Source organism: Trichoderma evansii (genome assembly GCF_050947405.1).
Source record: "Trichoderma evansii strain SZMC 28006 chromosome Unknown GGI43scaffold_16, whole genome shotgun sequence".
Lineage (NCBI taxonomy): Eukaryota > Fungi > Ascomycota > Sordariomycetes > Hypocreales > Hypocreaceae > Trichoderma > Trichoderma evansii.
Genome location: NW_028145190.1, coordinates 692,327 through 720,183, shown reverse-complemented (window position 1 = coordinate 720,183; position 27,857 = coordinate 692,327). Strand labels below are relative to the sequence as shown.

Below are 27,857 nucleotides of genomic sequence, written 5' to 3'. Positions count from 1 at the left end.
TGAGCTCGCGCGTTGACTCTTATTTTCCTTTTCACATTGCGTAGCTTTTGCTGCTCTTGGACAATTTGCTTTTTTTGATACCCGGCCAGTAGTAATACCCTGTCCACCATGAACCCCAACAGAGCTGCTCCCAATGGCAATCATGCCACTATCGACTACCCCAGTGGCCCAGTCGCAAAGGCAAAAAAGACTAAGCCAGTCAAATATGGCGGCTTAATGCAGCTGTATCGTGCCTCTCGTCGGCCTCTCCCCAACGAGATGGGAGATGGTACCTACAAAAAGGTTATCAACAGGCCGACTGTGATACAGGATCTGAGCACGATCACTTTCTCCGGCAAGTACCAATGGTAGTGTTTTGGTGAACCATGGCGTTTACTTATACTTTATTTCAGACCTAAAGACGCTCAAGGCAATCATCCTTTCGAAGCTCAAGGGCGAAACACAAAGCGATGACAAGACAATGATCATGGAGAAGACCATCCAATTGGTGGCTGCGCTGCCCAATGGCTCCAAGAGACAAGAAGTACTCACCAATATGTTCATCGACGAGCTGTGGTATTCTCTTGATCATCCCCCACTGCTGTACATGGGAGACCAGTTTCGTTTCCGCCAAGCTGATGGATCCAACAACGTAAGTGAATTTGCTCATGTCAAGAAGGTACGTTTATGAATAGAAACTAACTACGAGCCTCTCAGAACCCTCTCATGCCCAAACTTGGCGCAGCCGGAACTCCTTACTCGCGCTCAGTCAGACCCGGAGTTGTGCCACTAGGGGCTCTACCAGATCCTGAAGCCATCTACGAAGCTCTGATGGCCAGAGACAAGTTCATCAAGAACCCTAACAACGTCTCGAGCATTCTTTGGTACTGGGCTACTATCATCATCCATGGTAAATATCATTTGCAATCATTCCATGAAAAAGAATTACCAGGCTAATTATAATCAAAGACTTGTTCTGGACCAACGAAAGAGATGCCAACATCAACGATTCGTCGTCGTACCTCGACTTGGCTCCTCTGTACGGCCATAGCCAAGAAGCCCAGAATAGCGTCCGCACATTCAAAGATGGTATGCTGAAGCCGGATACTTTCGCCGATAAGCGACTTCTCGGTATGCCTCCCGGCGTCTGCGTTATCCTTATCATGTTCAACCGCTTCCACAACTACATCGCTACAAACCTAGCCGCCATCAACGAAGGCAACAGATTCGCCAAGCCTCCCTCTAATCTACAGGGAGATGCCGCGGCAGCAGCTTGGAAGAAGTACGATGAAGAGCTATTCCAGACCGCTCGTTTGGTGACTTCTGGTTTGTACATTAACATCACTCTTGTTGATTACGTGCGAAACATAATCAACTTGAACCGTGTTGATAGCGAGTGGACTCTAGACCCTCGCCAGGAGGCCGGCACAGATGTGGGCACGACCAAAGGCTCTGAACGAGGAGTTGGTAATAGCGTCTCTGCTGAGTTCAACATTTGCTATCGCTGGCACTCTTGCATCTCCGAAATGGACGACGAGTGGATGCGCGACTTCTATGGCGAGCTTTTGGGTGAGAACTCTGGCACCTTGGACATGCGCATACTCATGAATGCCTTCCACAAGTTCGCCGCGGCCATACCCAAGGATCCTGCCGACTGCGTGTTTGGAGGATACACTCGTAACCCTGATGGACGTTTCGATGATGACGATCTCGTCGACTGCATCGCCACAGCTATTGAGCAGCCAGGAGGCTCATTCGGCGCTCGTAACATTCCTCGTATCATGAAACCTGTAGAGATGCTGGGTATCATCCGCGGCCGAAAGTGGAATCTTGCGGGCTTGAACGAGTTCCGCAAGCACTTCGGTCTCAAGGCTTACGAGACTTTTGAGGAAATCAACTCTGATCCTCAGGTTGCTGACGCTCTGCGTAACTTGTACCAGCATCCCGATTACGTTGAGCTCTACCCTGGTATGGTTGCTGAGGAGGCCAAGTCGCCCATGGTGCCCGGTGTTGGTATCGCTCCCACTTACACCATTTCCCGAGTCGTCTTGTCTGATGCCGTCTCCCTTGTGCGTGGTGACAGACATTACACCACCGATTATAATCCCAAGTATCTTACTCACTGGGGTTTCAAGGAGGTCGCATACGATCTCAAGGTCAACCACGGCTGTGTTTTCTACAAGCTGTTCATCCGGGCCTTCCCCAACCACTTCAAGCAAGATTCCGTATACGCCCACTATCCCATGGTCATCCCCCAGGAGAACCGTAAGATCCTGACCAGCTTGAACCGTGTTCATCGCTTCAGCTTCGAGCGCCCAAGAGCTGCTGCTCCTCGCGTTGAGGTTACATCTTTCGGTGGCTTCAAGCACATCTTCTCCAATACTGACAAGTACAATGTTCAGTGGCAGCAAGGTCTTGAGATTCTTACTGGTCGTAGTGGCCGGTACATGCAGGCCAGCGACCGCAAGACGCTCGAGTCTCTTCTCTACAAGGACGATTGGAAGAACGTCGTCAAGGCTTTCTATGCAAAGACAGCGCAGAAGCTCTTGGCAGAGAAATCGTACACTCTCATGGGCAAGAAGCATATCGATGTTGTTCGTGACCTTGGCAACACAGCTCACACTCACTACGTTGCTCAAATCTTCAACATCCCTCTCAAGACTGTGGAGAACCCCAAGGGTGTCTTCTCCGAGCAAGAGCTGTATGCCGCTTTGGCAGCTATTTTCACTACTATCTTCCTTGATACTGATCCCGTTAAATCCTTCCCTCTTCGCCAGAAGACTAAGGAGATTGCCGATGCGCTTGGCTCGTCAATTGAGACGACTGTCAAGTACACCAAATCCCTTGGTCTGCGTCTATTCACCGGCAATACCAAGAATGACCCTCTGTCCACCGCCGGTGTCAATGCCGTTAAAAGTCTGGCCAAATCTGGTCTGGATGCCCATGATATTGCTTGGGGTCTGATCCTCCCTACTGCTGCTGCCACTGTGCCATCTCAAGGTCGACTGGTGCGTATTTATTCCTCTATCCTCCTTTTCTGCGATTTCATATGCAAATGCTAACATTACCTTTCTTTATTATAGTTTGCCCAAGCTCTTGACTGGTACCTCTCCACCGAAGGTGCGCCCTACGTCGACGATATCCACATCTTGGCCACCCAGGAGCCCACCCCCGAGATCGATTCTCTCCTCCTCGGTTTCGCCATGGAGGGTGTCCGCATGGCTGGCGCCTTCAGCCTGCACCAGGTTTCCACCGGCACCGACACCATCACCGAGGATGACGGACGCAAGGTCAACGTCAACCAAGGCGACAAGGTCTTCGCCTCCTTTGTATCTGGTGCCCGTGACCCTACCCAGTTCCCCAACCCTGAAACTGTCGACCCCTGTCGCCCTCTCGAATCTTACATCCAGTTCGGCGCCGGAACGCACACCACCGTCGGTAAAGAAGTCAGCCAGATTGCACTGGTGGAGCTCTTCCGCGCCATCTTCAAGAAGCAAGGCCTGAAGAAGGTGGCAGGACCTCAAGGTGAGCTGAAGAAGGTTGCCAGACAAGGTGGTCTCAGCGAATACCTTACTGAGAACTGGGGCACTCTTTCGCCTTTCCCTCTTTCCATGAAGGTTACTTGGGAGGAGTAGAAAAAGAGACAAGGAAAAAGAAATCTGGATAAGAAGAGAAGAGGATACCCGGTTAAGATGCAGAGAAAGGAAATTTGGAAATTTTAGTTAATAATGTTAGTTAATACTTGAGGCCGAGCTGTATGGTCTATATTTTAATATATACTTTCAAATCTACAAGAAATTTATCTGATTCCATAGTGCTGACTTTCATTATTCGTAAGAAATGCAAACGAGTTCTTCTACACGTTTTAGACCATTTAGAACTGCCATCGCCACTCTCGTATGAGTGATATTTTCTACTTGGAGTGCCGTGAACTGACAGTCTTCTTTCTTAACAAGTTTCATCCGATGATACTTGAATAAGCAGCAATTGAAAAAAGCAGAGAATGTAAAAAGGGAAAGGAAGAAGAACATTAAAATAAAAAAGCAAAAAAAGAAATGACAAAAAACGCTGGACGAACGGGGAATCGAACCCCGGACCTTTCCCATGCGGTATTGCAACTCAAAGATTGCAAGATGCTAAGGGAAAATTATACCACTAAACCATCCGCCCATGCTATGCGTTAACGGACAACTCCGAAATAGTCACTATCAAGGAAAGCATCTACGGTACATCTCAAAACCAAAGCAATTTTATTTCTCTATCCTTCCTCTCCCAGAAAATCACGATAATTGACACACATTTGATATCACCGAAAAGAAAGACAAAGGAGACCCTCAAAAGCATGAAGATGCAGGTAAATAAACAACCGAATCTACTTAAGAAAAAAAAAAGTTAAATAGCTGTCTGTCTGTCTGTATGTATGTTGAGAATGCGGTCAATGGTATCATCCACGTCTTGTAATAAAAAAAAGTCAATATTAGCACACTTTGCACAACAACCCGCGCGGACAAAAAAAAAAAGTTTCCCTTCTGTCTTTCACTTTCTCTCTTCTTTCTCCTCTTTTTATAACCTACAACAACAACGATTTGTATTCCACTCCCATGTCACGCATGCGACAGACCAAAATGAAAAAGAAGAAAAAGGGAAGAAAAAGGAGAAAAGGTCAGGTCGGGAGGAAAGGAGAGTGAATATAATATTTCCTCTGAGGACAAAAGAAAAAAAAGGAAATGAACCCAACCGGATGAACAGGAAAGTGTGGCCAAGGGGAACAATCAAATAAAAAACACGCGTGCTCTCGGGCGAGAAAGAATAAATGTAAGAGAAAAAAAAGAAAATGGGAAGGAAAAGAAACGCGAAGTGCTGATTATGTTGCAAAACAGTGTTTAAAATCATAGAGTCCAACAATTCCGCCCGACCGTTTCCTTGTCCTTCATGCGGAATCATCAGAGAAAAAAAAAATAAGGGGTTGTTAAAGTCTGAACCCTTTTGTGTATAGTTAACATCGCTGATTTTATGCGCCATGCCGTGCTTTGTCGTAATACCAATCAATTTTCAATCCACCAGCGGAAAGATAGAGTCTTATTGTTGTAGTTCGTCTACATGACCATTCTAATTCCACTTTCTTGAGCGGTCTCCTTCTTGGGGAGTGGTGGTAAAACCTTGTTTAGACTTCCTCGGCTGGCCGGTCGGGCTACTTTGAGCGAATTGTCTCTGCTCACAGTCCCATTGCTGTTGTCACCATAACCACTGTCAGAGCTATCGGGCTTAAGGAAAGTTTGGTCGTGGGCAGGTGGTGTTGGCGGAGGCGCTCGGCTCGGCTCAGGCGTATCATTCCAAGATGTTTGATGAACCCATCGCTCGGTGTCGTCTCTGCTGCTTTCTCCGGCTTCTTCTACAACGGGTAGAATAGCCTCGTGCTGTGAATCTCTGGCGCCCGGCACCGTCGCACTAGTTTTCAGAATTCGCTCTGGGATTTGTTCCTCGGGTGCTCCCCTCGCCCGTCCATTCAGCTGTATTCCGACGGGAGGGGCAGGTGGTTCGTGCAGCGGCATGGGAGGAATGGTGCTCTGCCTCGACCTTTCCTGTTTCTGCGCTTGAAGCATAAGTTCCTGGTCTCTGCGTGCACGTTCCCGTTTAGCTTCTTCGGCGGACATGGTGATGCCTGTGATGAAATGGTAGAAGCGATCACCGTATTGGTCAGGCGGTAGAGCTGAAATTTTGCTCTTGTCGTTTGAAAGGCCCTTCCAGAAATGCTCGATCTTTTTGATCATTCCGTACTATCTATAGGTTAGCAAGACTTCGGTGAATAATGACTATGGCTTTAAAACTTACGTGCGTGAGACAATCAATGACACCAAGGTAGTAAATCTCCTCGGCTGGCTCATTGTCTTCGTGGGTTGCTCTGAAACCACCATCATCTTGGTTGAAGAGGAGCCCCCGACGATCCTCTCCCACCTCCTCAGGCATCTGGTCATTGGCTTCGCCCATGGGTACGGGGCGTTCCTTCTGGACCATTTGGCGTAGTTCTTTGGCCTTGCGGTAATTTTCCAGCTTCGATGGGGTTCGGAGAAGAGAGGTCTGAAGGTCGTCCTCAGTGCTCTTCTCACCACCTGGGTTGAACACTTGCAATGTCTTTCCACGAAGATTCTCTTCGTTTCCGCGGGAAAGGTCGTGGATACCAACCAGCAAAGAGTAGTCCATAATGTGAAGACGTTTGAGGAGGGCCACGTCTCGTTGGAGCTGCTCAAGGAACAGCTTCTTCTTCTGGATACCCAGTTCTAAGTTCTGCTTTCGTCGGAGCCAGTTCAGATCTTTGAGGGTCGCACGGGGATTCTTTTCCAAGTCCTCTTCTCTGTAGTCTCGGCCAATAGTCGAACCTTTAAGATCAAAAGTGGTGTGAACGTCTCGATGTGGGGGGAATAAGTTGTTCATGACGACGAAGTGAATTTTCTTTCCGTAAGGCATCTTGACTCGGTGAAGGCCGTAAAACTGGGAAAGGAGAGTGTTGGGGTTCTCGGTAACGTGTTTATAGTATTCTCGGAGGATCTTGCGTAGAAATTTATGCTCGGCGTGATGGATGGTCTTGATGATGTACTTGTAATCTCTAGAAAAGTAAAAAAAGCTGCCGCTCTTACCCGGGGAGCCCAGCTCCGAAAGGATATATTTACCCGTCAGGGACATGAGATAGTCGGCTGGGTCCAGACGGAAAGCATTTCTCAGATGGCGGAAGACCCAAGGAGCATAATCTTTGAATTTGAAGTCGTACTTGGCTGAGGGGACAAGTTCGTTACCGGTACTATTGAAATGGATAATATTAGTATTACAAGAAGACAAGAGATGGTTGGGATTAAGCATGAGCGATCATGCACGATTGAAAGATGGGGAAGGTTAGCATACATGTCGAACGTGGACTTTTGCTTAACATTAAAGTCCGCATCGGTCAACTCGCGGTCCAACTTTGCATTCGTCCTCGAGACAGATACACGGATGCCCGTTAACATGTTGTAAGCCGTCACCCAGTTGGCATGGGTTTCGTCGACTTTGGTGCCAACCAAAACTCGGTCGTCGTCCTCTTCTTCCTTCCGTCTCCGCTTGCTGGCTCGCTTCTGTCTGTACATCTCGGCCCATCGCATGGCGTCTTCGTCAGGTACAATCTCGTCTCGGGGAGCATCCGATTGCATGGACCGCGTTGTTCGTCGAGCCAGGCTAAAAGAAGCTGCACGGCCTGGCCCTGTAGGGCTGGCGATTGTTGGTGAAAAGCGGCCGCTGGCTTGAGCAGTGTCGAGGCCGTCCTTGGATGTTCTTCCCGGCGCAGGCTTGGGCACCTCGAGGGTGTGTCTCTGCTTGATGCCCATGCCGGGCCCGGGCTGCAAATGTGCCGACAGAGAGGGTGCCGAGTTGGAGCCGGTAGGCTGGTAGGTTGCGGGAGATGAAAAGCGATGGGGGGCGCCGTTACTAGTATGCTGCGGCAGGGCGAGGTCAGAAGCCATCGGTGACGGCGCCCAAGGCTGAGGCGGGCTGTGTGACTCAGCATCTGTGGGGGGCGGTGTTGGCCGGGTCACGGTAGTCGAGACATCGTCTTGGACGCTCCTTGTCGATGCTCTCTGATTGATGGACGACGACAACGCGGCTGGCTTGCGGGCCAGATCGGCTGCAGCACCTGCATACAAGTGTTCCTGTGGCACGGTGCGATGGGGGAGGGAGAAGGTGGCCCCATTGGCCATCGCGTGGCTGGAATCGCCATAATCTTGTGCTTCATAACCCCCAGCCAGACTCCTGCCGTTGGAGAGAGAGCTCATGCTCGTGGGCCGTGTCTCGTTGCCGCTGCCGTCCTCTTGCCAGAGTTCGTTCAAGGGCATGGGCGAGTCCGAAACGTCCGAGTCGCGCGTGGACAGAGTCGAACTCTCGTCGAAGCGCTCATGGACGGCGTAGGACCGGGCGTCGGTTATGGATGCCTCATTCGCCAGGCCCTTTGCAGCGGCGAAGCTGTGGCCGTACTGGTCGTGGTCGTGCTCGTGTTCGTGCTCAAGATTGATGAAGGAGCCGTTGGAAAAGACTGTCGGGTTGTCTTGGGTCAGGAACGAGGGCATTTCGCTGCGACGGCGGACGCGAGCGGCGGACAGCTGCTAAATGCTACCAATTGAGCGATGCTTCTTGGTTCGATGGGAAGGGATTTGATGGGGATGGAGGTTTGCTGCGTCTGCGGGTTGGATTGGATGGTGCAGGAGATTGGGCAGAGACGACAGAACAGCTAACCAGAGGGAAAGACTGGCGGCGCGCTGACCCACTCCGCAGCCCGCTGGGATGACGAATTGGCTTGGGGGGGTTACAGCGAGGAACAGCGCCTGGAAGGGGAAAAAAAACAGGGATGGACTGGATGCAGTCAGTGCAGCCGTTCCCACGCAGAAAACAAAGAGAAAAAAACAGAGCGTGAGATGAAGGCTCTTTGCCTGAAGGCTCTTTGCCTCTCTCGTCGACGATCGAGCACTGGCGGCGGGCTGTCGGGTTCCAACCTCGTGGAAAATTGGAACGAGGCGCTTGGCTGGTGCCAGTGGCGGGTTTATCGTTCGCTCCGGGCCAGCGCTAATGATGGTGGCCCAGGGGGTTACCAGCGGAAAATGGATGGGCCACAAGGGGAGACGAGACCTGGAGTGAACGCCGCTTGGCATGGAACTGATTAATGGCACAGCACAGCACAGCATAGCACAGCACAGCACAGCGCGCTGTAAAATCCTGCTATGGGGAGCTGGGCCCGCTAAGGGAGCAGTGCTGCTCCAGTGGGCGGCCGCCGGTACGCTGGAGCCAGTGAGGACGCGGCGCGGCAGTGGATGAGCATAGAGACTTGGGAGCTCCATGGAACCTGGAATTTGATGGGCGCTCGTCATAGGGCACGCTCTACACCTGGTCCAGCTGAGTTGAGGGTTGATCTGCCGCCACGGGAGGCAGTGCAAATGCACGCTGGGCCATCGTGGTCGCTCAGTTTGCGTGCCACGGCAGACAGCAGGATGCGCTTACATGGAGTTCACATGCATGCAGGTACCTACACAGGATACTAAGCCGTGGGTATAAAAGCAGATGGAGGCAAAGCAAAGCAGCTACTGTAATCCATCCCACAGGGCAAATTGACGCTGCAATAATAGTCGCAATTGTGTCCCAAGGCAGCAGGTCCCGTCTTTCACGCCAGAGCATCCTGTGTCAGGAATGGGGTACTTGTACAAGCATCCGCAGGGCCGCCCACCCAGCGTCTGCAGGTAGAGGTACCCCAGGCCAGACCAAGCCCTTTTCCAACATTGACTCGCAGAAATGATTTACAGGACATGGAGACTCAGGCTGCCCTCGGCGCTGGGCATTTCCACGATGGGTCCAGCAGCACACATACAGCAAGTCATGACATCAAAACGTTCCACTAGCGAAACCAAGCAGGGGGGCAAACAACTTTGACAATTCCTGGCACTAGCATGACATTTTGCATTTTGAGCTATTGCGTGTGTGAAACAGAGAGGCTTAGTCAGATCACAGACCATATGGCTGCCCATGAGAATCAAGGCGGAAAAAAAAAAGAAAAAAGGCAAACGACGTGAAGAGCGAGAAAAATTGAAGGCTGGGCGTAGCGGAGCATCGCATGGACTTAAGACAGCTGCTACTCCGTATCTGTGCACCGATCCTGTCACAACATGCCAACGGGTATTGTATTAATAGTAGTAATCAATTCCTTGGCCTATTAAATCCGCGGCGTAGGCCCCCCAGCTCCTTTTATGCATGTTTCGCGCTCTCCAGCGTCCCGAAATCCTGCATATTATTATCGGGTACAAGTCCACGCAGCGATGGAGTACTGCTTCGTAATAATTAGCAGATCATATACCACATACAATGTACTCCATACAGGCATACAGTCTCGGCTTCCCCTGAGCCCCGGCTCGCTCGCGCTTCTGCTTGGCACTGGCAAAAAAGGATCGAATACGATCGCATTCATCCAGCCAGTAATTCCCGCCCTGTCAGCACTGCCTCCCCTCTTTCATTAAGCCATGCCGGCAAGTTTCCGCCGGCCCAGCGCATAAAGGCTGGTAATATCCTGGCCCTCTGCTCGAACGCTCGCGACGACCAGGGCCACTCAGCCCCCTCAGACATCAACCTCGCCATCCCTGAATTTCGTCTCCAGTGAAGCGGACTCTCATTTCTACTTATGCGATCAGACGAACCCTGACCGATGAATATCTCCGTGCTGCACGCCTGCTCCTCCGTGGTCTTCCGGAAGTCCATGCTTTTCTAGAAGAGCTGGTGGAACCTGGTTCTCCTTCTTTCGAGCACAAGAAGAAAAAGTAGAATGAGAAAAAATTGAAGCTTCTTCTTTAGGCTATGGAATGCCGGTCACCCCCATGTCGCATTTGCTTCTAAAAGTAAAGCTGCCGGCCCACGTATAATACTCGTATTATGATAAATATCCCAGGGGGCAGAATTGGGTCCCTCTGGCAACATTGGCTGCCGCTCATTGGCACAGATACTAATATCTATTAATGCCTAGCCGTAAACCTATATCGCCATTTCTTCTTTTTTTCTCTCGGCCTTTGGCATTCTATAAGTAGTACTTGTCAGGCATGAGATCTGAACATGAGACACACCGGCTTGAATCCACGTCATACGAGTATGTAATCACTTGCGTCGATCGCTTCTAAGTCTGCAGAGCGTCCAACAGCCCGCAAGAAGATGACCTCAAGTTCGTAAATAGCCAAATAGGGTTCGCCGAGTTACCCGGACAGCCCATTTTCAAGGACCAGAATTGGTGTCCAAACTGTGGTTGCACGTGAAAGAAGATAAGAGCTCAAGACCATAAACATAGACGTACTTCGTATAGCTCATATAAAAATTGACGAGATTTTGATTTGCACTATCGAGCCCCAAATTACCGAGATAATATTTGCGTGATAAACACGCTGAAATCTCGGTGTTTTACATTGCAATTACTCCAAACTTTTCATTTTTTTTTTTTTCCATGCATGGTTATCTCCATGTGCCAGTTTATGCTACAGGTTCACAATGGCCCTGCGACACTTACCCTATAAGATGCGCCATTTCCTGCGTTTTAGGAGCTCGATACCTAGATAATCACGATCAATTACGACCATTCCATTTCATAGAATGTCTATAATCATCATAAATTAACCGAATTAATCATACCAGCGTGAAAATCATCCAAGATGCTGCTTGTATATTGTAATAGTTTCATTCTTAACTTCTGGCGGCAGCAAAAACTATCCCAAATAGGCTAGACTGCCGAGTTCAAGTGCTTTAGTCCAATGGCAATTGATATCATATAGACCTACATGTGCCCTTGGATCACATATTCTTCTTCTCTATATCGTTAGAGTCCCGAGGATTCAAGAGCACATTTCCTACAACATTATTGTAGAATTCTGTATCATCTCCTTTTACCATGACTATAAATACTCGACATATGTCTATGACCATGGCTCTCTCATGGGACGCACCTCGAGAACCGCTAGCTAGTCGCCATCATGGACCTGGAGAAATCTACCAAGGAGACTTCATCAGTGTTAAATTCAGACACCAGTGATCCTGATCAACTATGGAGTAAATCTGACAAAAATCCCATAAATTGGGCCAATTCCAAAAAATACCAGACGATAGGACTAATCTCCTTTCAAGCATTCATCTCGTAAGCTCTCTGGCTTTACATAGAATGTGTTCACCTTTCTTATTCATTTAGGCCTCTCGCGAGCTCCATCATGGCACCTGGTTTACCAGAAATCGCCAAAAAATACGACATCAAATCCGATACTGTTTTGGCCCTGACTCTGACTATATATCTTCTGGCTTGGGCACTTGGACCACTCGTCTTTGCCCCATTGTCTGAGATTTATGGACGGAGGTGGGTGATGAATATCTCGAGCGTCATATTCACCGCGTTTAGTATTGCGTGTATCTTCGCTACTTCGACGGGAGAACTAATTGCTTTTCGATTTCTGGCTGGAATCGGAGCATCAACACCCATATCGATTGCCGGAGCGGTTATAGCTGATCTTTTCATCTTGCAAGAACGAGCCCCAGCCAGCGCTATATACGGCCTGGGCTTGCTTATTGGGCCTCCAACTGGACCTATTATGGGAGGATACCTGACACAGACCGTTGGAGTTCGCTATGGTTTCGTCTTAACAGCTGCTCTTGGTGCCACTGCCTTGGTCCTTTGCATGCTATTCCTCCCCGAGACGGACCATGCACTCATTCGATCAAATAATGGCCCGCAGGGAACAGGATTGCTAAGATTCTGGAAGAAAGGAACGAAAAAGACAGCTGTTGACGAAGGAGTAAGCACTTCTGCTTCATTGATGGGCCCTAAAGCTAGAGAGGCAGCTGTACGCCCTTTGGTACTTCTTACAAAAAGCCCCATTTGTCTCATCCTGAGTTTCTATGGAGCACTGTAAGAACTACCACCTACTCTCGGTATATCCAACCGACTAATGCCATTTATAGTGTATACGGCTTTCTGAACATGTTCTTCACGACTTTCCCAACGATATTTGGCAACATATATGGATTCAAGCCTGGGCCAACTGGTTTGACATACATAGGAGGTGGACTCGGAGAATTATGTGCCACAGCTTTGGGCGGATGGGTAGGAAACACGGTCTATCATAATGTGAGTCTCGTTTAGAAATTCCTCTGCATATTTGCCGTGAAACTAAAACGAGCCTGTGGCAATAGTTAACCAAGAAGAATGGCGATATCCCCAAGCCGGAATTCCGAATGCCGGGAATGCTTCTTGGTTCCATCGCCGTACCAATTGGGCTCTTCTGGTTTGGCTGGACAGCCCAGACGCATCAGCACTGGATGCTCCCCATTATCGGCTCATCCATCTTCGGATTCGGCATGATGTCTATCCTATTGCCACTGCAGCTCTACTTTATCGACGCTTTCAAATACTCAGCGGCTGCTCTGGCAGCTGCCGCCCTCGCTCGTTCGCTCCTCGCATTCGCAATACCACTTTTCGCCCCACAAATGATTGATGCCATGGGACTGGGGGGAACATATTCTTTTCTTGGCGGACTGAGCATCGCAATAGGCATCCCGTTGCCTCTATGGGTGTATTTTCAGGGGGAGAAAATCCGAGCGAGGAGTGATTTGAATCACTGAGAAGTGAAGGGAGTAATCGATCTTGCAGTTGATAGCTATTAAGTATGCCAAGCTCTTGTTTGATTTAATAATTATATCGGGTACAAGATGAAAAATATACCGAGTCTAGGCCTCTTACATGTATACGCGAGAACTGTGCTAAAAGAGGCAAAAAGATCAAAAATAACAAAGCGAAAATGCACACTCAGCTGGGAATATGAATACTTGAGCTATAATTATATGTGAGTGTAAGTAAACCAAGTAAACTGCTTGCTTAAACGAAATGTAATATCAGTGCGCATAATGCCAGAGTTGCGTATTTGTGTACATTCCTGATCCGTCGAGCAGCATTGCTCTTAATTGGATTGCTTACTCATCCTCCCGGGTTTGATTTCATTTGCCTATTTGGCCGCCCAAAGGTGGATTACAACTCTTCCCTATGTCTCACCACTGCACCTCTCACCGATTAGACGTATGACTGTAACCTAAGGCGCAATGAGAATAGGTTCTCAGAGAGTCCACGGGTGCAAAACATGCAAACGAAGGAAGATAAAAGTAAGTAATCCGACAAAACTGACACACACAAAAAAAGGGAGTGCCATGGTTAATTGGGCTGTAGTGTGATAACAAGCAACCGCACTGTTCCCAGTGCGTACGGCTCAAGCAACCGTGTCCTGGAACTACGCAAGGTCTTATCTTTATCCATAGTGTAGATGGTAAGTGTTTTGTTGGTATTCTGAGATACTTGAGTGCGATCTTTGAGTGCGAATTTACTAAAGTCTTCCCAGAATCACAGCCCCAGCAGCGACTTGTTCGACGCGATGAACGGTATAAAGTAAGCATTTGATCGGACCCTTTGATTCAGGAGGTTGCGCTTATACGACGTAGCAAGTGAGTAAAACTGGCATTCCGACCGGTATCGGCAGCAGCGTACACAATGTGGTGTCGCGTATGGCACTTGAGCTTGCATCATATCATCTATGCCCTTGGACACCTCATCCATGGATCACGTTGGTCCCGCAGCTTCCGCTGTCGACAGATTTTCAGTCCATTATGGTGTTTCCATTTCAAGCCATGATAGCAGCTTTTTCAGCACTTCCAAATAATAATGCGTCGTTAAGAGCGATAGCGTACCAGTACTATTCAAGCGGCTTGGAGCGCCATCAGGCTCAATTTCATCAGTTTGTTCCATGGCAGAAGCACCAGCATTTAACGTTTCTTTTAAACCTTCTTCTTATGTCCATGGCGCTATTGGAATTTGAGATGATAGCACCTCTTGGTCCGGACTCCTGGATTACCCATGCTTATGGCGCTCTCAGCCTCCTAGAGCAAGCTGGACCCCAAGGCTGCCAGACAACGCCATTTTTTGAGATATTTTGGCAGCTGCGTTTTCTCATGGTAGATACAACATCCTGAAACTTTTTGAGGTCTATGAACGGGAAGCTTACTGTAATACAGGCATATGTAGCATTATCTACTCGCGAGACGTCACTCCTCGGGACTCAAGATTGGATGGAGATACCCTTTCTACACCGTGATAAAACCGAATTCGACCATGTTATCGACACGCTTCTTTTACTTGATACAAAATCGATAAACGGAAATAAAAGGGACACCAAAACTGACAAATGGGAAAAAAGCAACGAAAGCTTGGGTAGCGATAAACAAAACGCGGAATCCACAGCTGCTAATCCAAGCCAAGCTGTTAGTTCTGAACACATAATTCGTATTCTCACAAATTTACGAGACCTTGTATCGACATACCAATCAGATGATAGTTTTGAGAGGCAAATTTCTCTATCGACAGCTATCCTCGAGGATTCCAAGCTCCTAATGAGCCAACCTTCTTTGCCGTTTAACGTAGGGTTGCAAGTCATATCCGCAGTGAATTTAGTGGTTCAATATGCGCCCGACTCTCTACAAAAGCAAAACGCGGCGCAACTATATGATGACTGGCATGGACGTCTTTTGTTGAAGGCATGATTGGTACCGGCCTAATTTTGGACGATTTCTGGAAGGTACAGCTAGGAGATCTAGAGTTCAATCTTTGTTTCATGGAGGCGGCAGTTGAGAAGGTATGAGCACCCGGCGAGCAGCCACCTCACGTGCGCAACCATACTCTTTTCCCAAAACTTGAAAGGCTCTGACCCTTGAAATAGGAAGCACTTCTACTGCTGTCGCCGTTCATGACAGTTCTGCCGAGGATATTATCATTACATAGTAGCTATTACCTCTTTCCAACTACCTAGCATCCGGTCGGCAAACTCTCATCCTGCCCTCTAAAATGAACGAAAATTCGGCCGAATTTCGCACATCACTGGCAGCATCAACCTGTCGAACTTATCCTTTATCGAGCCAGGCCTTATTGACTGGTGGACGTAACGACGCCAGCACAGAACCACAAGGCAAGCTCTTCTCTAGGGACAGAGGGCTGCCACGATCGACTTCTATACTATGGCCAATCTCCGCCCAAGATGATTCGACCGCCCTTATACACCAGTGTATGACATCTTGTCCAGATTTCAATCGCAGTTCAAAACAATCTGGGGTAAATGGCCATTGCCGCTTCTTCAATTCGTTGTAGACAAGCAAGCTAATGGGAAGCCAAAGATGATTTCACCCCGACTAGGAAGCTGGCAGCACTACTATAGCAGACGCGTTTCTCGTTCTCAGCCCATCACGCCGCCGAGTTTTCGCGAACGCATCGCTGTTCGCTTCCGCCGCAGACGGCCGTGGGAGCCGCCAAAGTGTTCTCGCAACTCAACCTCTACAGAACTTGTCATGCCGAGATTTCAAGACGGAAGAGAGAGGAGACGAAGGGCACGAGGCTCTTTAGAACGACACAGTCCTTCTGATATTGGGAGCCCTGGACAAGGTTCTCCCGTGGGAGAATAGGAGGCATCCTCATCTCCCGTGACAAGAATCATGACAGCTATCACTGAGTTGGATAGGCCAAGGTACTCTCGCAATAAGTTAGATGAAGGGCAATAAAACATGTCAATATTCAGGGTTGGGAGCCATTCAACGACATGTCTGACGGCGAAAGTGACACGGCCATGTCTTCGACAGAGTAGCTATACCACTACGTTGCGGTGCTGTTGGAAAATAGTTATCAGCCTTTATTGATAGACTATATAATTTCTCTTAAACTTGCAACTCCTCACAGGAAACTATCCATCTGCCAATTGTTTAGAATATTGATGAATTACATATATTTTACATATAATTTTACATATAATTACCCCGTATTTTGTCATTGACAAGGCGCATCCCTGAATCCCGAGATCGGTTGGAGCTATTAGGTACGATTTCTCCCGTTATATTCCATTTTTAGCTTGCTTATACCACTATACTAGTACCTACTTAGGCATTCCTACGGAGTGTTAAATCCAAGCGCCGCATCATGTGCAGCGGCTCTGGCGGGGTGGGGATGCCAGTGTGGAGTTTGCGTATGATTCGGCGCGGGTTTCATCGGATTAGTGCTCGACCTAGTGGCTCCGAGGCGTGAGTCTGGGGAAGCTCCATTGCCGATAGTCTGCCGAGCTGGAGGCCATAAGACCATACGATAACGCTGTCGCAGCACCCTCCTTGATGCTCCGTTCTTGATACCAATCTTTTTCTTTGAATCTAATCGAATATGCTGCGACATTCCTTCAGGGCTTTTGCCCGTAATGCGGCTTCTGCGAGGCCAATTGCGGCGAGAAGCTATGCTACCGGTGCTGGCCCCGCGTTCGACTGGCAGGATCCTCTGAATGCGAAGAACCTCTTTACCGAGGACGAGCTGGCCATTGCGGAGACCGCAGAGAAGTACTGCCAGGAGCGGCTACAGCCCAGAGTCTTGCGTATGAATTTGAATTGAATATACTTCTCATGCACAACGTTATATACCTGCTGACCTCTTTGCTTCTTTACTCTAGAGGCCTACCGAGACGAACACTACGATCCCAAGATCCTCGAGGAGATGGGCGAACTAGGCCTTCTGGGCTCCGGTATTACAGGTTACGGATGTGCTGGCGTATCTTCAGTAGCCGGCGGTCTGATCACACGAGCGGTCGAGCGAGTCGATAGCGGTTACCGATCTGGCATGTCCGTCCAGTCATCCCTCGTCATGGGTGGCATCTACGAGTTCGGCAGCGAAGAGCAGAAGGAGAGATTCCTCCCAGAAATGGCCAGGGGCAGACTCATTGGTGCATTTGGCTTGACGGAGCCGAACCACGGCAGCGACCCGGGCAGCATGGAGAGCGTCGCGAAGCCGCATCCCACGAAGAAGGGATACTTTTCTCTGAGCGGCGCCAAGACCTGGATCACCAACAGCCCCATTGCTGATGTACTGCTGGTATGGGCCAAGCTGCAAGAGACTGGCAAGATTAGGGGATTCTTGGTTGAGAGGAAAGATTGCCCGCCTGGCACGCTCGAGACTCCTGCGATCAAGGATAAGAACGGTCTTCGAGCCTCTATCACGGGCATGATCCAGATGGACGGCGTTCCCGTCCCGGAAGCCAACATGTTCCCAGAAGTCGAAGGCCTCAAGGGACCCTTTAGCTGCCTCAACAGCGCAAGATACGGCATCTCCCTGGGAGTAATGGGCGCTCTCGAGGACGCCATTGCCCGAGCCCGCACATACTCCCTGGAGCGCAAGCAGTTCAAGGGCAACCCTCTCGCCAAGTACCAGCTCATCCAGAAGAAGCTCGCCGACGCTGCCACCGACGCCGCCTACGGCACCCTGGCCGCGGTGCAGGTCGGCCGCCTCAAGGACGAGGGCAAGGTCACACCCGAGATGATTAGCATGGTTAAGAGACAGAACTGCGACACTGCTCTGCGGAACGCGCGTGTGCTGCAGGAGATTTTCGGAGGAAACGCCGTGAGCGACGAGTATCACATTGGAAGACATGTTGCGAACCTGTTTGTGACACAGACGTATGAGGGACAGAGCGATATTCACAGTAAGTACCCCTTTTATGCTATTATTGGAAGAGCCGAGGTTTTGCTAACGGTGGAATTTCTAGGTTTGATTTTGGGCAGGGCGATTACCGGTATTCAAGCTTTTGTGTAGAGTATACTCGTCATAGAAAGAATGAATTTGAGCGTATAAACACAGTGACAGAACCATCACTTGTAAGGGATCAACCATTTACGAGGAATCATTGACTTGTAACAACAAAAAATAAATCGGCCACTTGTATTCATTTGATACAGCCCTTGGAAATCAAATTTTCTATGCACTTGATATACTTCTCTTGGTGTATATCAAAGCGCCCCATTTTTATGCTCCTGTTTCTATTACCCTGACCGTTAAATTCCCATGCTCATTGATGATCTTCATTACTAATTGTGTTCTTTTCTCTTTTCTTTTAAACCTCCTTGGTGCGCAGAGCCTCTGGGAGCAGCGCAACCTTTTCGTTAAACAGCTTCTCGGCATCAGCCCAAACTCTGGCGGTGCTTCGGTCCTTGAGCTGAAGAAGGGACTCCTTGAGCCCCTCGCTGAATGACTCACTGGCCTCGCGAGGAAGCATGGAGGGAAGGTGGTCGATGCTGATGACGGAAAGAGGAGTTGAGTTCTGGTCGTTCTCAATCTTGACGGGAACGGTGGGGTCGTCAAAGGTGGTGTTGATGTCGTAGATAGGAATAGGGTTGTGGGGGTTGGTGGTATCGCATGAGACATCGATAACGACGCCCAGGTTACGGCCGGCCTGTGACAGAAGCTCCTGGTTGACGAAGGGAGGGATGGGCTTGGAGAGGTAGATCTATCGTATACGATGTCAGTAAGTTTGTCATTTCAATACTATGTACTTGGGGTATGCTTACGGCGTTGAGGAAGATGTCGTGCTCAGCGATTCTATAAAGAGAGAAATGTTAGTTATGAGCTCAAGCAATGGCCAGAACAATAAAAAGAGCAACTGAAAACTTACTCCTTGTAGGGACCGTTACGGTCCTTGGTCTCAGCAAGATCCCAGCGGGTGAGGTTCTCCTCGGGAAGACCAGCCTTGAGGAACAGGTCGCAGGCACCGGTACCACATCGGCCAAGGGCACCCAAGACGAAAGCGGTGGGCTTACGTCCGAGCTTCTTCTCGCCTTCGGCAAGATCCTTGCGAATCTGCTCAACAAGCTCATCCTCGTTCAGGTAGTAGCCTCTGCCGTCGGTGAATGTTGCGACAGAAGGGAGCTTCTCGTTGGGGTGGGCGAGTTGCCAGGCCCAAGTCTTGACACCAAGAGCAGCGCCGGTAAAACCAGCGTGGTATCCGAAAGCACTCACTCGTCTTCCGACCTCATCGACGAGGAACTCAAGGTCATACAAAACAGAGCCGCCACGGGGAAATCGGCTGAGAACCTCCTGGTGGCCCTTCTGGCCCTTGTAGCAGTGTGCAAAGTGAATGAAGTCGGTCTTGAGAGGGAATTCTTCTTCGGGGAGCTCCTTGAGACCAAGAACGATGGTCCCCTTAGGAGCATTGGGCCAGACGCCGGCTTCGACAAGCTTGGCTCCGGCAGCCTCATATTCTGAGTCCTCGAATATTCTCTTGAAGTTGGGATCGGTAGAGGAGCGCTCGACGGAGACGGGGTAGCCAGCGTCAATCAGAGACTTGATGACAGCGGGAGAGAAAGATCGGTGCTCGAGGGGCTTCTGCTCCGCTCGCAAGAGAAGAGAGGGATATCCAGACATTTTTTCTGAAGATGAAAGACGTTAAGAATTGGTATAGACTAAAGAGTTCTCTGTGTTAGTAACAGGAGTCACAATGTTCAATTGATAGAATGCGGTTGTGCAAAGTTGGTATAGAGGGGTGGAGGGGAATGTCTCTGAACTAATGACGATATGACGATCAAGTGCAGAGAAGAAGAGGGGCAATTGACATGGAATGAAAAAAATCATTCGATGCATAGAGACTTCCTTACAAGAAAAATGTCAATGAAGATAGCTTTGCGTCTATGAGTTCAAGGCTGAAGCAAGAATCTAAAGAAAACAAGAGTTTGTTGATTTTGTCAAAGCCAAAAGAAAAAAAAAAAAAACTTCAGCTAAATCGCAGAATTAAAATACTGCTCTATAGCAAGCCTCTTGAGTCACCACGCGCAAAACTGGGCGCGAGATTCTCCGATGTCGCCAGAAACCCCACCGTGGGGTGCTATGACAGAGCCATAGCATGCCACTGAATCGACGGCTGCCAGACGTCTTTGGCTGAAGGGCACTACGCTACGAGATGGTGCTCCATACAGAATGCTACTTCATATCTACAAGTCCGGCTCTATCCACGTATTGACTGGTAGAGAGTGCAGCAGCTGGATGTCAGATCTGTTGCTACTCAATGTATCACATACTGCCAAATTAGGACCCAAGGGTAGCCATCACGACTTGGTACTGGCGGCAGCGTTAGGTACCTAGAGAAATGGGTCGATACAAGCCCGTCATTCATCAGCGGCTGAACCTCCAATCACGAATCCTGCCACCGAATTTAGGCCACCATTGGTCATCCTTACATATAGGTAGGACATCACGGTGCATCTCGTAGGAAACCCATGTACTTTGTATACCTGGCAGTCGATGATGCTCTGGTTGTTTTGGCTAATTTACAGTGTTCCCTCGGCACCGCCATCTCTCGGTCCAGGCGATCACCGAAGACGAGAGAACGACATGGAGAAGATGGCATTGGATGGCAACATGTCACCTTTGGGCCGTGATGTGTCAGTTCATTCGCCGCTATCACGATTTGCGTGCTGATCCGGTGCACGTCTGTTAGTGTCCGGGTCACGGCCCAAGGGCGGTGCAGCAGTGGCGGTGTCTAGCCACCTTTGTGGCCCAATAGCCTTGGACTCCAGCTGGGCCTTGGAAGGAAAAGGAAAAAAAAAAAATTAATAAAGACTTTTTTCGGTCGCCTTGCTGCTTAGGCGGTTAGAGTTAGTTCAGCCACCGCTGGCCGTGCAGCCCGCTCTTTTTTTTTTGGCTACCGCTAAGATTACTACCGCCTACTGCGATTACTGTGCCTTTCTCTTCTCTTCCTTTCCAACCCCTCCACTTCGACATACAAACTCTCCTGGATCTGCACAGAACCGCCATCAGGGACTGCGCAACCACCATCATATAAAATCTTTTCCTAGTGCTTTGGACTTGTAGACGGTCGCCTTGCATCGTCTCCATCGTCCGCCTGGGATCTTTTGATTCTTTTTTTCTTGTGAGTGCCTCTTCTCCGCCATACGGTGACCCGACCCGTCCGGGCTGTATCGACCGCAAATACTGACGCCAGTCTGCCACCAGCCTCGATCCGAGATCGATCTCCCACCACCCCCTTAGATACCACATACTCTCATCACAATGGCCTTGAAGCGCATCAACAAAGAGCTTAAGGACCTCGGCACGTAAATCTCCCTTTATTCCGCCCCTTTGCCCTTGTCCCTTCGTGTCCTCTCTGGATGCTTTCATCAGCGAGTGTCGTCGTTTTGAGGCCCAAGTCGTCGTGTGAGGTGGGGCTGAGCTGAGCGGGGGTCTCACAAACCACGACGTCGACTGGATGTTCGACTTCCGAAGAGTCTGGCACGAAGCGGCACGTTATTTCGAGACAAGGAGTTGTGTATACTGACATTTTGACCGCTAGTGATCCGCCATCCTCCTGCTCTGCCGGCCCTGTCGGCGAAGATCTGGTAAGTTAGATCCATCTCTGCCTACTCCAACACCATCGAAAAGGGATGGAAGAGTTGCGAATGAATATAGACTAACGTGCTTCATAGTTCCACTGGCAAGCTACTATTATGGGACCCGTAAGTTGGAATCCTCTAGAGCAGCTTCCTTTTTGCATCGGGAAACATCTCTGGCCTTTTGGCTTTGAAATACGATGAAAACGCTTTATATACGCTCAACCGCGGCTTTTTGGAGAACAAAAAACTAACCACCACCATAGGGTGATTCACCATACTCAGGAGGCGTCTTCTTCCTGAAGATTCAGTTCCCCACTGACTACCCCTTCAAACCCCCGAAAGTCAACTTCTCTACCAGAATCTACCACCCCAACATCAACAGCAACGGCAGCATCTGTCTCGATATTCTGAGAGACCAGTGGAGCCCTGCTCTGACTATTTCTAAAGGTAGGCTTTTACTTTGTAGTCTAGAATGAGAAACGCTTTGGAAATTCAAACGGCTGACATATTGTGCTTCGCCAGTTCTGCTTTCTATCTGCTCTATGCTCACAGACCCGAACCCCGATGATCCGCTTGTGCCTGAGATTGCGCACGTGTACAAGACCGACCGGCCCCGATACGAGGCCACCGCTCGGGAGTGGACCCGCAAGTACGCCGTCTAGGCAAATCAAACGGTTTCTTTTGGGGGGTTTGATGGCGCTGGGTGTTTGACGTCCTCTATCACGAAATGACGGTGCGGCATGTTTGGCGAACCTTTTGCGTTGTAACCGGCAGAGTGGGATGGCAGTCAGAAGCGGACAGTGCAAGCTTTTCTTTTTGCTGTTCTAACATTCCTTCAAGCACACTGGGTTAATGATGTCAGGGGCGAGCCGCATGGCCGGCGGACAGGTGGCAGACTAGACAGATATATCCGCTATTCTAAGGGCTTATGCGGCTGGTTAACTTTGGGTTTGCATCAATACCGCGTTATTTGCATCCAGAAACAGGCATCTGATTAATTACGTCTCTTAAGAATGTTTTATTGCTTTGCTTGGCTCGTGATATAAGATGATTTCCACTTGTGCCTGATCGATCTGTACGTGAAATGATATGGCTCTATACATGTAATGTGCGGCGCAGTAGTATAAGGTTTTGCCACTCATAACGAATGGCTCAATAGTGACGGATGCTCCTCGGCAGCACCGTATTTGTTAATGTACAGGGCTTAAAGGGCTTTTACAAAACCATACTTGTATTCTACAGTTCTGGATGGTGCAACTGATGTGGAAGAGAGTAGTAGTTGTGCTGAATAGCAACATATATGTCTGGCGTTCAACGGGTGCAGATACACAGACATGTCAATGCTGAGCCTTGACTCTTGGCCTAACAGAGCAAATGACTAGTATTACCAGAAGTCAAAAGATGAAACGGAATATTGTACATATGTAGTCTCAGCACTAATAGTATAATCTACAAGGAGATACGGGTACTAGTAGTATAGCCACAGCGGCAGAGATCCGATCTCATACGGGTTAATAAGCCACGGAATGCACGGGGATACCCATGATTAGCGTTATTTGGTGCTGTTAGTAATGCTACCTAGCAAAGGGAAAAACAAAAAGTTGTAAATATAAGGCAGAGATATGACATTCAAGTATAAAGCAGAGAAAAATGGTAAAACATTTACGCGGGTTAAACGGCACGCGCCAAGCACACGAGCCGTCACACCTTTTGTCGCATCGTGTTTCATGAAGCCTCGCTCTCAGCCTCCTTTCCGCAGCGGGGCCATTTCCCCCCTGGCAAGACACCAACCCGTGGGAAGGCAAGTTCAATGCATGCGGGGGATAGAGCCGGGGGGCAAGGCGAAAAGTAAAACGGCAGGATGAAGAAATCGAATGATTTTCCACATGTTGTGAAACCCTGTATTTATTATTAGCGCCCCGACTTGCCGGGCAGGTTCCTGGACTCTCGCAGACATTTGCAGTGCTTTGATTTTTCATGTGTTAATAATGCTGCTAGAAGGATTTTGTATTACTAGTTACAGGCGGTTTCTCACTCTCGCCGGGGCGCGCAGTGGAGATTCTGGGCCTGGCCTAGCACTCCGTGTTAATATGGGAGCACCTCCATATCTCGAATCCATCGAATACAGTTGGACAGTATGGAGTCGGTAGTTCGCGAAGAGATCGAGAGCTCCGTGAACAGCTAGATTAAACGTCGCAAACATGTAAAAGCTCCGTAGTCTTGGGAGATCTCGCAGGGGGCCGCAGCTGCTGTTCTGGCAAAGCCCATTACCAACCAGCGATAACACGCAGAGATTCTAAAACATGGGCACTTACGTAGGCTGTAGGCTAGCGAAACGGCAAAAAAAGCGCCCTTGGCATCAAACCAGCCCGTCAATGGTCTGTTTCGAGACGCGGCGCACCGCACGCTAATTGGCTGCACGACGGGGGCACCCCATGCGCCGGCAGTCGTTGCGTGTGTCGATGGATTCGACCAAGAGTCTGTAACAAGGGACCAGTGGTATTAGCGAAATCGCTTGTGCCTTTTTTTGGGCGCTGGGACAGGAACAGACACCCCTGGAGAGGAGGAGGAAACAGCGGCATCCTGCTATCTCCCACAAGCCGATAGTTTCTATCTCTAGCTCTGTTTTCCCTTCTTTCCTCTTTTCTATTGCTCTGTCGTCGTCTTTTTTTAATTATTCCTTTTGCGTTTGTTGGATTTCCCGTGGGTTGCGTTGATCGCAAAGTAGGTCGAGATTGTATTGTTCAAACTTTTGGTACGTTCTTTTCTATGACAACTTATAAGGGGGGGCTATCGCGATGCAACCGCAGCATTCTCTCAAGAACCATTGTCGCTTTCTGTTTTCCTAGGTGCTGATATTTAGGGGCGTCTGCAGATCTCGGGATATTTCATTCTTTCTCTTCGTCACGGCCTTTCACTCATTGACTTATTCTATTGTCTTTTATCGACCAGCTGCTGCTCGTTCAGCGGGATCTGAACCTACCGATACCGTCGTAACGATAATTTACACTGCGCCAGCTGGGCGCTTCTGGCATCAAGCAAGGAGAACGAGGGCGTCGAAAATCTACTGGGATACTTCAGAAGGAGATTTTTCTTATATCATTTCGAATTTTTGCTAGCAACAATGGGATACGACGAGTACGAGAGCTATGAGCGCCAGACGGAGCGGTCCAGATGGACGCCCCTGACGCGGATGCTGCTTTCTGGAGAGATGACACAGGAGAAACAGCAGGAGCTGACAAACCGGGAAAAGTTCGATCGATGGATGATTAACGAAGGTTACCGAAGAGTGTACGTGCATAAGATTTTCTTTTGTTGGATATGATATGGGCTCTGGGAAAAGCACAATATGGAGGGAAAGTAAGGAACCCCTTACTAACAGAATGGGTAGATTTGTTTTCGTTTTTATGCTCGCCCACGCCTTGATTTTCGCCTTTGCTTGCGTTCACTATGGCGTCAAAGACAGCTTGGCGACCTCTCGAAGTACCTTTGGATTCACCTTCGTTATTGCCCGAGCCGCCGCTCTGGTCCTCCACGTCGATGTCGGCATCATTCTCTTCCCCGTCTGCAGAACCCTGATCTCGCTCCTCCGACAGACTGCCTTGAACGGTGTTATCCAATTCGACAAGAACATCACCTTCCACATCACGACGGCCTGGTCTATTGTGTTTTTCTCTTGGGTCCATACAATTGCTCATTGGAACAACTTTGCTCAGGTGGCAATCAAGAACAAGCTGGGAATCTATGGCTGGCTCCTTGCCAACTTCACCTCAGGCCCCGGCTGGACTGGATACATCATGCTGATTGCGCTCATGGGCATGGTCTTCACTTCGATTGAGAAGCCTCGACGAGCCAACTACGAACGATTCTGGTACACTCACCACATGTTCATCATCTTCTTCCTCTTCTGGGCCATCCACGGAGCCTTCTGCATGATTCAGCCTGACGTGGCGCCGTTCTGCACCAGCATTGGCCCCTCGGCTATCGGTGTGTTTTGGCAGTACTGGATGTACGGAGGATTCATCTACCTGGCGGAGAGAATTGCCCGAGAGATTCGTGGACACCACAAGACGTACATCTCAAAGGTCATCCAGCACCCCAGCCAAGTCTGCGAGATCCAGATCAAGAAGGAGAACACCAAGACTCGAGCCGGACAATACATTTTCTTCTGCTGCCCGGCTGTCTCTCTGTGGCAATACCATCCCTTTACCTTGACGAGCGCTCCCGAGGAGGACTACATCTCCATTCATATGCGTTGCCAAGGTGACTTTACCATGGAGGTCTCGCGTGTTCTGGGCTGCGAGTGGGGCAAGAAAGGCGATTCGAGTAAAGTTGTTGGAGTTTCTGGAGACGAAAACACTGATCCAGCCCTGAAGCGCGTTCTGCCCCGAGTTTACATTGACGGCCCCTTCGGATCTGCCTCTGAGGACGTTTTCAAATACGAAGTGGCGGTTCTTGTCGGAGCTGGTATTGGTGTCACGCCCTTTGCTTCCATCCTCAAGTCTATCTGGTACCGCATGAACTACCCTCAGCAAAAGACACGGCTGCGAAAGGTCTACTTCTTCTGGATTTGCCGTGACTTTGGCTCCTTTGAGTGGTTCCGATCGCTGCTGCTTGCCGTGGAGGCCCAGGACGTGGACAACCGCATTGAGATCCACACGTATCTGACGGCCAAGATCAAGGCAGACGATGCCACCAACATCATGATCAACGACGCCAACGCCGACAAAGATGCCATTACGGGCTTGAGAAGTCCCACCAACTTTGGTCGTCCCAACTGGGATATGATTTTCCGAGGTATCCGGAAGCTGCACACTCCTGCTGAAGCTGGTGTGTTTTTCTGTGGACCCAAGGGACTGGGAAGTTCCCTGCACGTTTACTGTAACAAGTATACGGATCCCGAGTAAGTTTTTCTTCATACATTCAAATGAATCAATTAGCTGGGCGGTGATGAGGGAGTTGTGTATACATGGTGTGTCATTTACTAATTCGGCTTCTACTTAGGTTCTCATTCGTCTGGGGCAAGGAAAACTTTTAAGCAAAAACCTTACCTACTTTACTCGCGTTCGAGAGAAAAAAAAATTATCTTTGTCAATGGGCCTTTCCGTTGTAGTGCCTTTCATTTCCTTTCTTTCTTCATTTTACCCTTTGTCGGCCCCTCTGTCCCTCTCATGATACCAAAAGCCTCTGCTCTCAGTTGGTGGATAGAGAAACAAATTTCCCCTTTTTTATCTATAAACGTAATAATTTCCATTAAAAAAGCTCTTGCGCTGGACGCAACGCATACAACGTAACTGTTAGCGAGCGGCTAGAGAGGAGAGCTGACAAAGAAAGAAGAGAGTAGGGATATAAGAGAGAGATGGGATGAGCGAGGGTGTTGTTGTTTAGTCGAATGTTCCAAGCTAGATGAGAGACGATATATTATATACTATCTACGAGTGTTGCACAACTTTGCATCTTGCAAATCTAGAATAAGATTGAGTGGATAAACTTTTTTTGTTTAATATGCTTGAAGCATGATGTATCCACAGATGTCAGCGTAGGCTAGATCTAACTTTTTTGACAGGTTGTTTATTTTATGGCTAGAAGCTTGTAGTAGCAGTATAAGATCTGCGGATATTAAATAATAATGCTTACATAGTGGTCCATGCTTGGCAGCAATCAGCATCGATGGTAGCACAATGAGGCAGGTGGTCACGGCGTGAGAACGTTTCATTGATATTTAAGGATTTTGACCAAGAAAGGCGCCGAATACAACTATTACTATTCTTGGCCAACCAGGTTTATACCAAATGATAGGACTCGGGCATAGCCGTACGGAAGATGAGCAGTCCGCTATCTGACTGAAGCAGAAGATCTCCAAACCACGCCGTAAGCATCACGTGCCGTCCGTCATATAATGTCATGCCCGAAGAGGATCATCACGAGGATAGCCCGATGCAGGGCGGCGGCCGTTCGACATTCCTGCGAATGATGTTGGTTGGACCATTCAGATATACATAGAGGGCACTAGCACGGTTAGTAGCATGTAATTGGTAAGGGCATGTGAGGAAGAACAAGAATAGAAAAAAACGTCAGATCTTTTTTCTCATTCGCATGAATTGCCTAGCTTAGCTTCATGGCTAGACAGA

General features: G+C 49.1%; 9 protein-coding genes and 1 non-coding gene across 10 annotated transcripts; 7 read left to right on the top strand and 3 right to left on the bottom strand.

The window, feature by feature from the left end:
- Positions 1-26: 26 nt before the first annotated feature.
- GGI43DRAFT_109701 (heme peroxidase) lies at positions 27-3,794 on the top strand. Its single transcript, XM_083198900.1, has 5 exons — positions 27-334; positions 393-631; positions 697-889; positions 949-2,987; positions 3,063-3,794. Exons 1-5 carry the CDS (start codon positions 109-111, stop codon positions 3,612-3,614), a joined length of 3,249 nt encoding a protein of 1,082 aa, XP_083058671.1. The 5' UTR covers positions 27-108; the 3' UTR covers positions 3,615-3,794.
- A 254-nt stretch (positions 3,795-4,048) lies between these two features.
- Positions 4,049-4,149, bottom strand: GGI43DRAFT_t156. Its single transcript has one exon. It is a non-coding gene; the product is annotated as a tRNA-Ala (tRNA).
- A 768-nt stretch (positions 4,150-4,917) lies between these two features.
- Positions 4,918-8,241, bottom strand: GGI43DRAFT_109634 (1-phosphatidylinositol-4-phosphate 5-kinase). Its single transcript, XM_083198897.1, has 3 exons — positions 6,877-8,241; positions 5,812-6,775; positions 4,918-5,756 (listed from the first exon to the last, which is right to left on the bottom strand). The coding sequence occupies exons 1-3, from the start codon at positions 8,067-8,069 to the stop codon at positions 5,076-5,078; spliced, it is 2,838 nt and encodes a 945-aa protein (XP_083058670.1). The 5' UTR covers positions 8,070-8,241; the 3' UTR covers positions 4,918-5,075.
- Positions 8,242-11,347: 3,106 nt separating this feature from the next.
- Positions 11,348-13,374, top strand: GGI43DRAFT_109619 (MFS transporter). Its single transcript, XM_083198896.1, has 4 exons — positions 11,348-11,653; positions 11,705-12,415; positions 12,469-12,634; positions 12,700-13,374. Exons 1-4 carry the CDS (start codon positions 11,493-11,495, stop codon positions 13,126-13,128), a joined length of 1,467 nt encoding a protein of 488 aa, XP_083058669.1. The 5' UTR covers positions 11,348-11,492; the 3' UTR covers positions 13,129-13,374.
- Positions 13,375-13,405: 31 nt separating this feature from the next.
- GGI43DRAFT_109596 (Zn(II)2Cys6 transcription factor domain-containing protein) lies at positions 13,406-15,283 on the top strand. Its single transcript, XM_083198894.1, has 6 exons — positions 13,406-13,662; positions 13,727-13,823; positions 13,896-13,942; positions 13,996-14,505; positions 14,566-15,182; positions 15,267-15,283. Exons 1-5 carry the CDS (start codon positions 13,603-13,605, stop codon positions 15,088-15,090), a joined length of 1,239 nt encoding a protein of 412 aa, XP_083058668.1. The 5' UTR covers positions 13,406-13,602; the 3' UTR covers positions 15,091-15,182; positions 15,267-15,283.
- On the top strand, positions 15,267-15,795 carry GGI43DRAFT_109617 (uncharacterized protein). Its single transcript, XM_083198895.1, has one exon. The coding sequence runs from the start codon at positions 15,392-15,394 to the stop codon at positions 15,689-15,691; it is 300 nt and encodes a 99-aa protein (XP_083058667.1). The 5' UTR covers positions 15,267-15,391; the 3' UTR covers positions 15,692-15,795.
- Positions 15,796-16,653: 858 nt separating this feature from the next.
- On the top strand, positions 16,654-18,265 carry GGI43DRAFT_109550 (acyl-CoA dehydrogenase/oxidase). Its single transcript, XM_083198892.1, has 3 exons — positions 16,654-16,949; positions 17,025-18,050; positions 18,114-18,265. Exons 1-3 carry the CDS (start codon positions 16,745-16,747, stop codon positions 18,158-18,160), a joined length of 1,278 nt encoding a protein of 425 aa, XP_083058666.1. The 5' UTR covers positions 16,654-16,744; the 3' UTR covers positions 18,161-18,265.
- GGI43DRAFT_410459 (saccharopine dehydrogenase (NAD+, L-lysine-forming)) lies at positions 18,030-20,094 on the bottom strand. The gene is made up of 3 exons (XM_083206622.1): positions 19,017-20,094; positions 18,913-18,943; positions 18,030-18,851 (listed from the first exon to the last, which is right to left on the bottom strand). Exons 1-3 carry the CDS (start codon positions 19,763-19,765, stop codon positions 18,459-18,461), a joined length of 1,173 nt encoding a protein of 390 aa, XP_083058665.1. The 5' UTR covers positions 19,766-20,094; the 3' UTR covers positions 18,030-18,458.
- Positions 20,095-21,111: 1,017 nt separating this feature from the next.
- Positions 21,112-22,561, top strand: GGI43DRAFT_109484 (ubiquitin-conjugating enzyme/RWD-like protein). Its single transcript, XM_083198891.1, has 5 exons — positions 21,112-21,450; positions 21,687-21,732; positions 21,820-21,849; positions 21,990-22,173; positions 22,249-22,561. The coding sequence occupies exons 1-5, from the start codon at positions 21,407-21,409 to the stop codon at positions 22,386-22,388; spliced, it is 444 nt and encodes a 147-aa protein (XP_083058664.1). The 5' UTR covers positions 21,112-21,406; the 3' UTR covers positions 22,389-22,561.
- A 2,289-nt stretch (positions 22,562-24,850) lies between these two features.
- GGI43DRAFT_385781 (ferric reductase NAD binding domain-containing protein) lies at positions 24,851-26,764 on the top strand (the record flags this gene model as incomplete). Its single annotated transcript, XM_083203701.1, has 3 exons — positions 24,851-25,017; positions 25,118-26,629; positions 26,731-26,764. The coding sequence occupies 3 exons, from the start codon at positions 24,851-24,853 to the stop codon at positions 26,762-26,764; spliced, it is 1,713 nt and encodes a 570-aa protein (XP_083058663.1).
- Between the last annotated feature and the right edge of the window lie 1,093 nt (positions 26,765-27,857).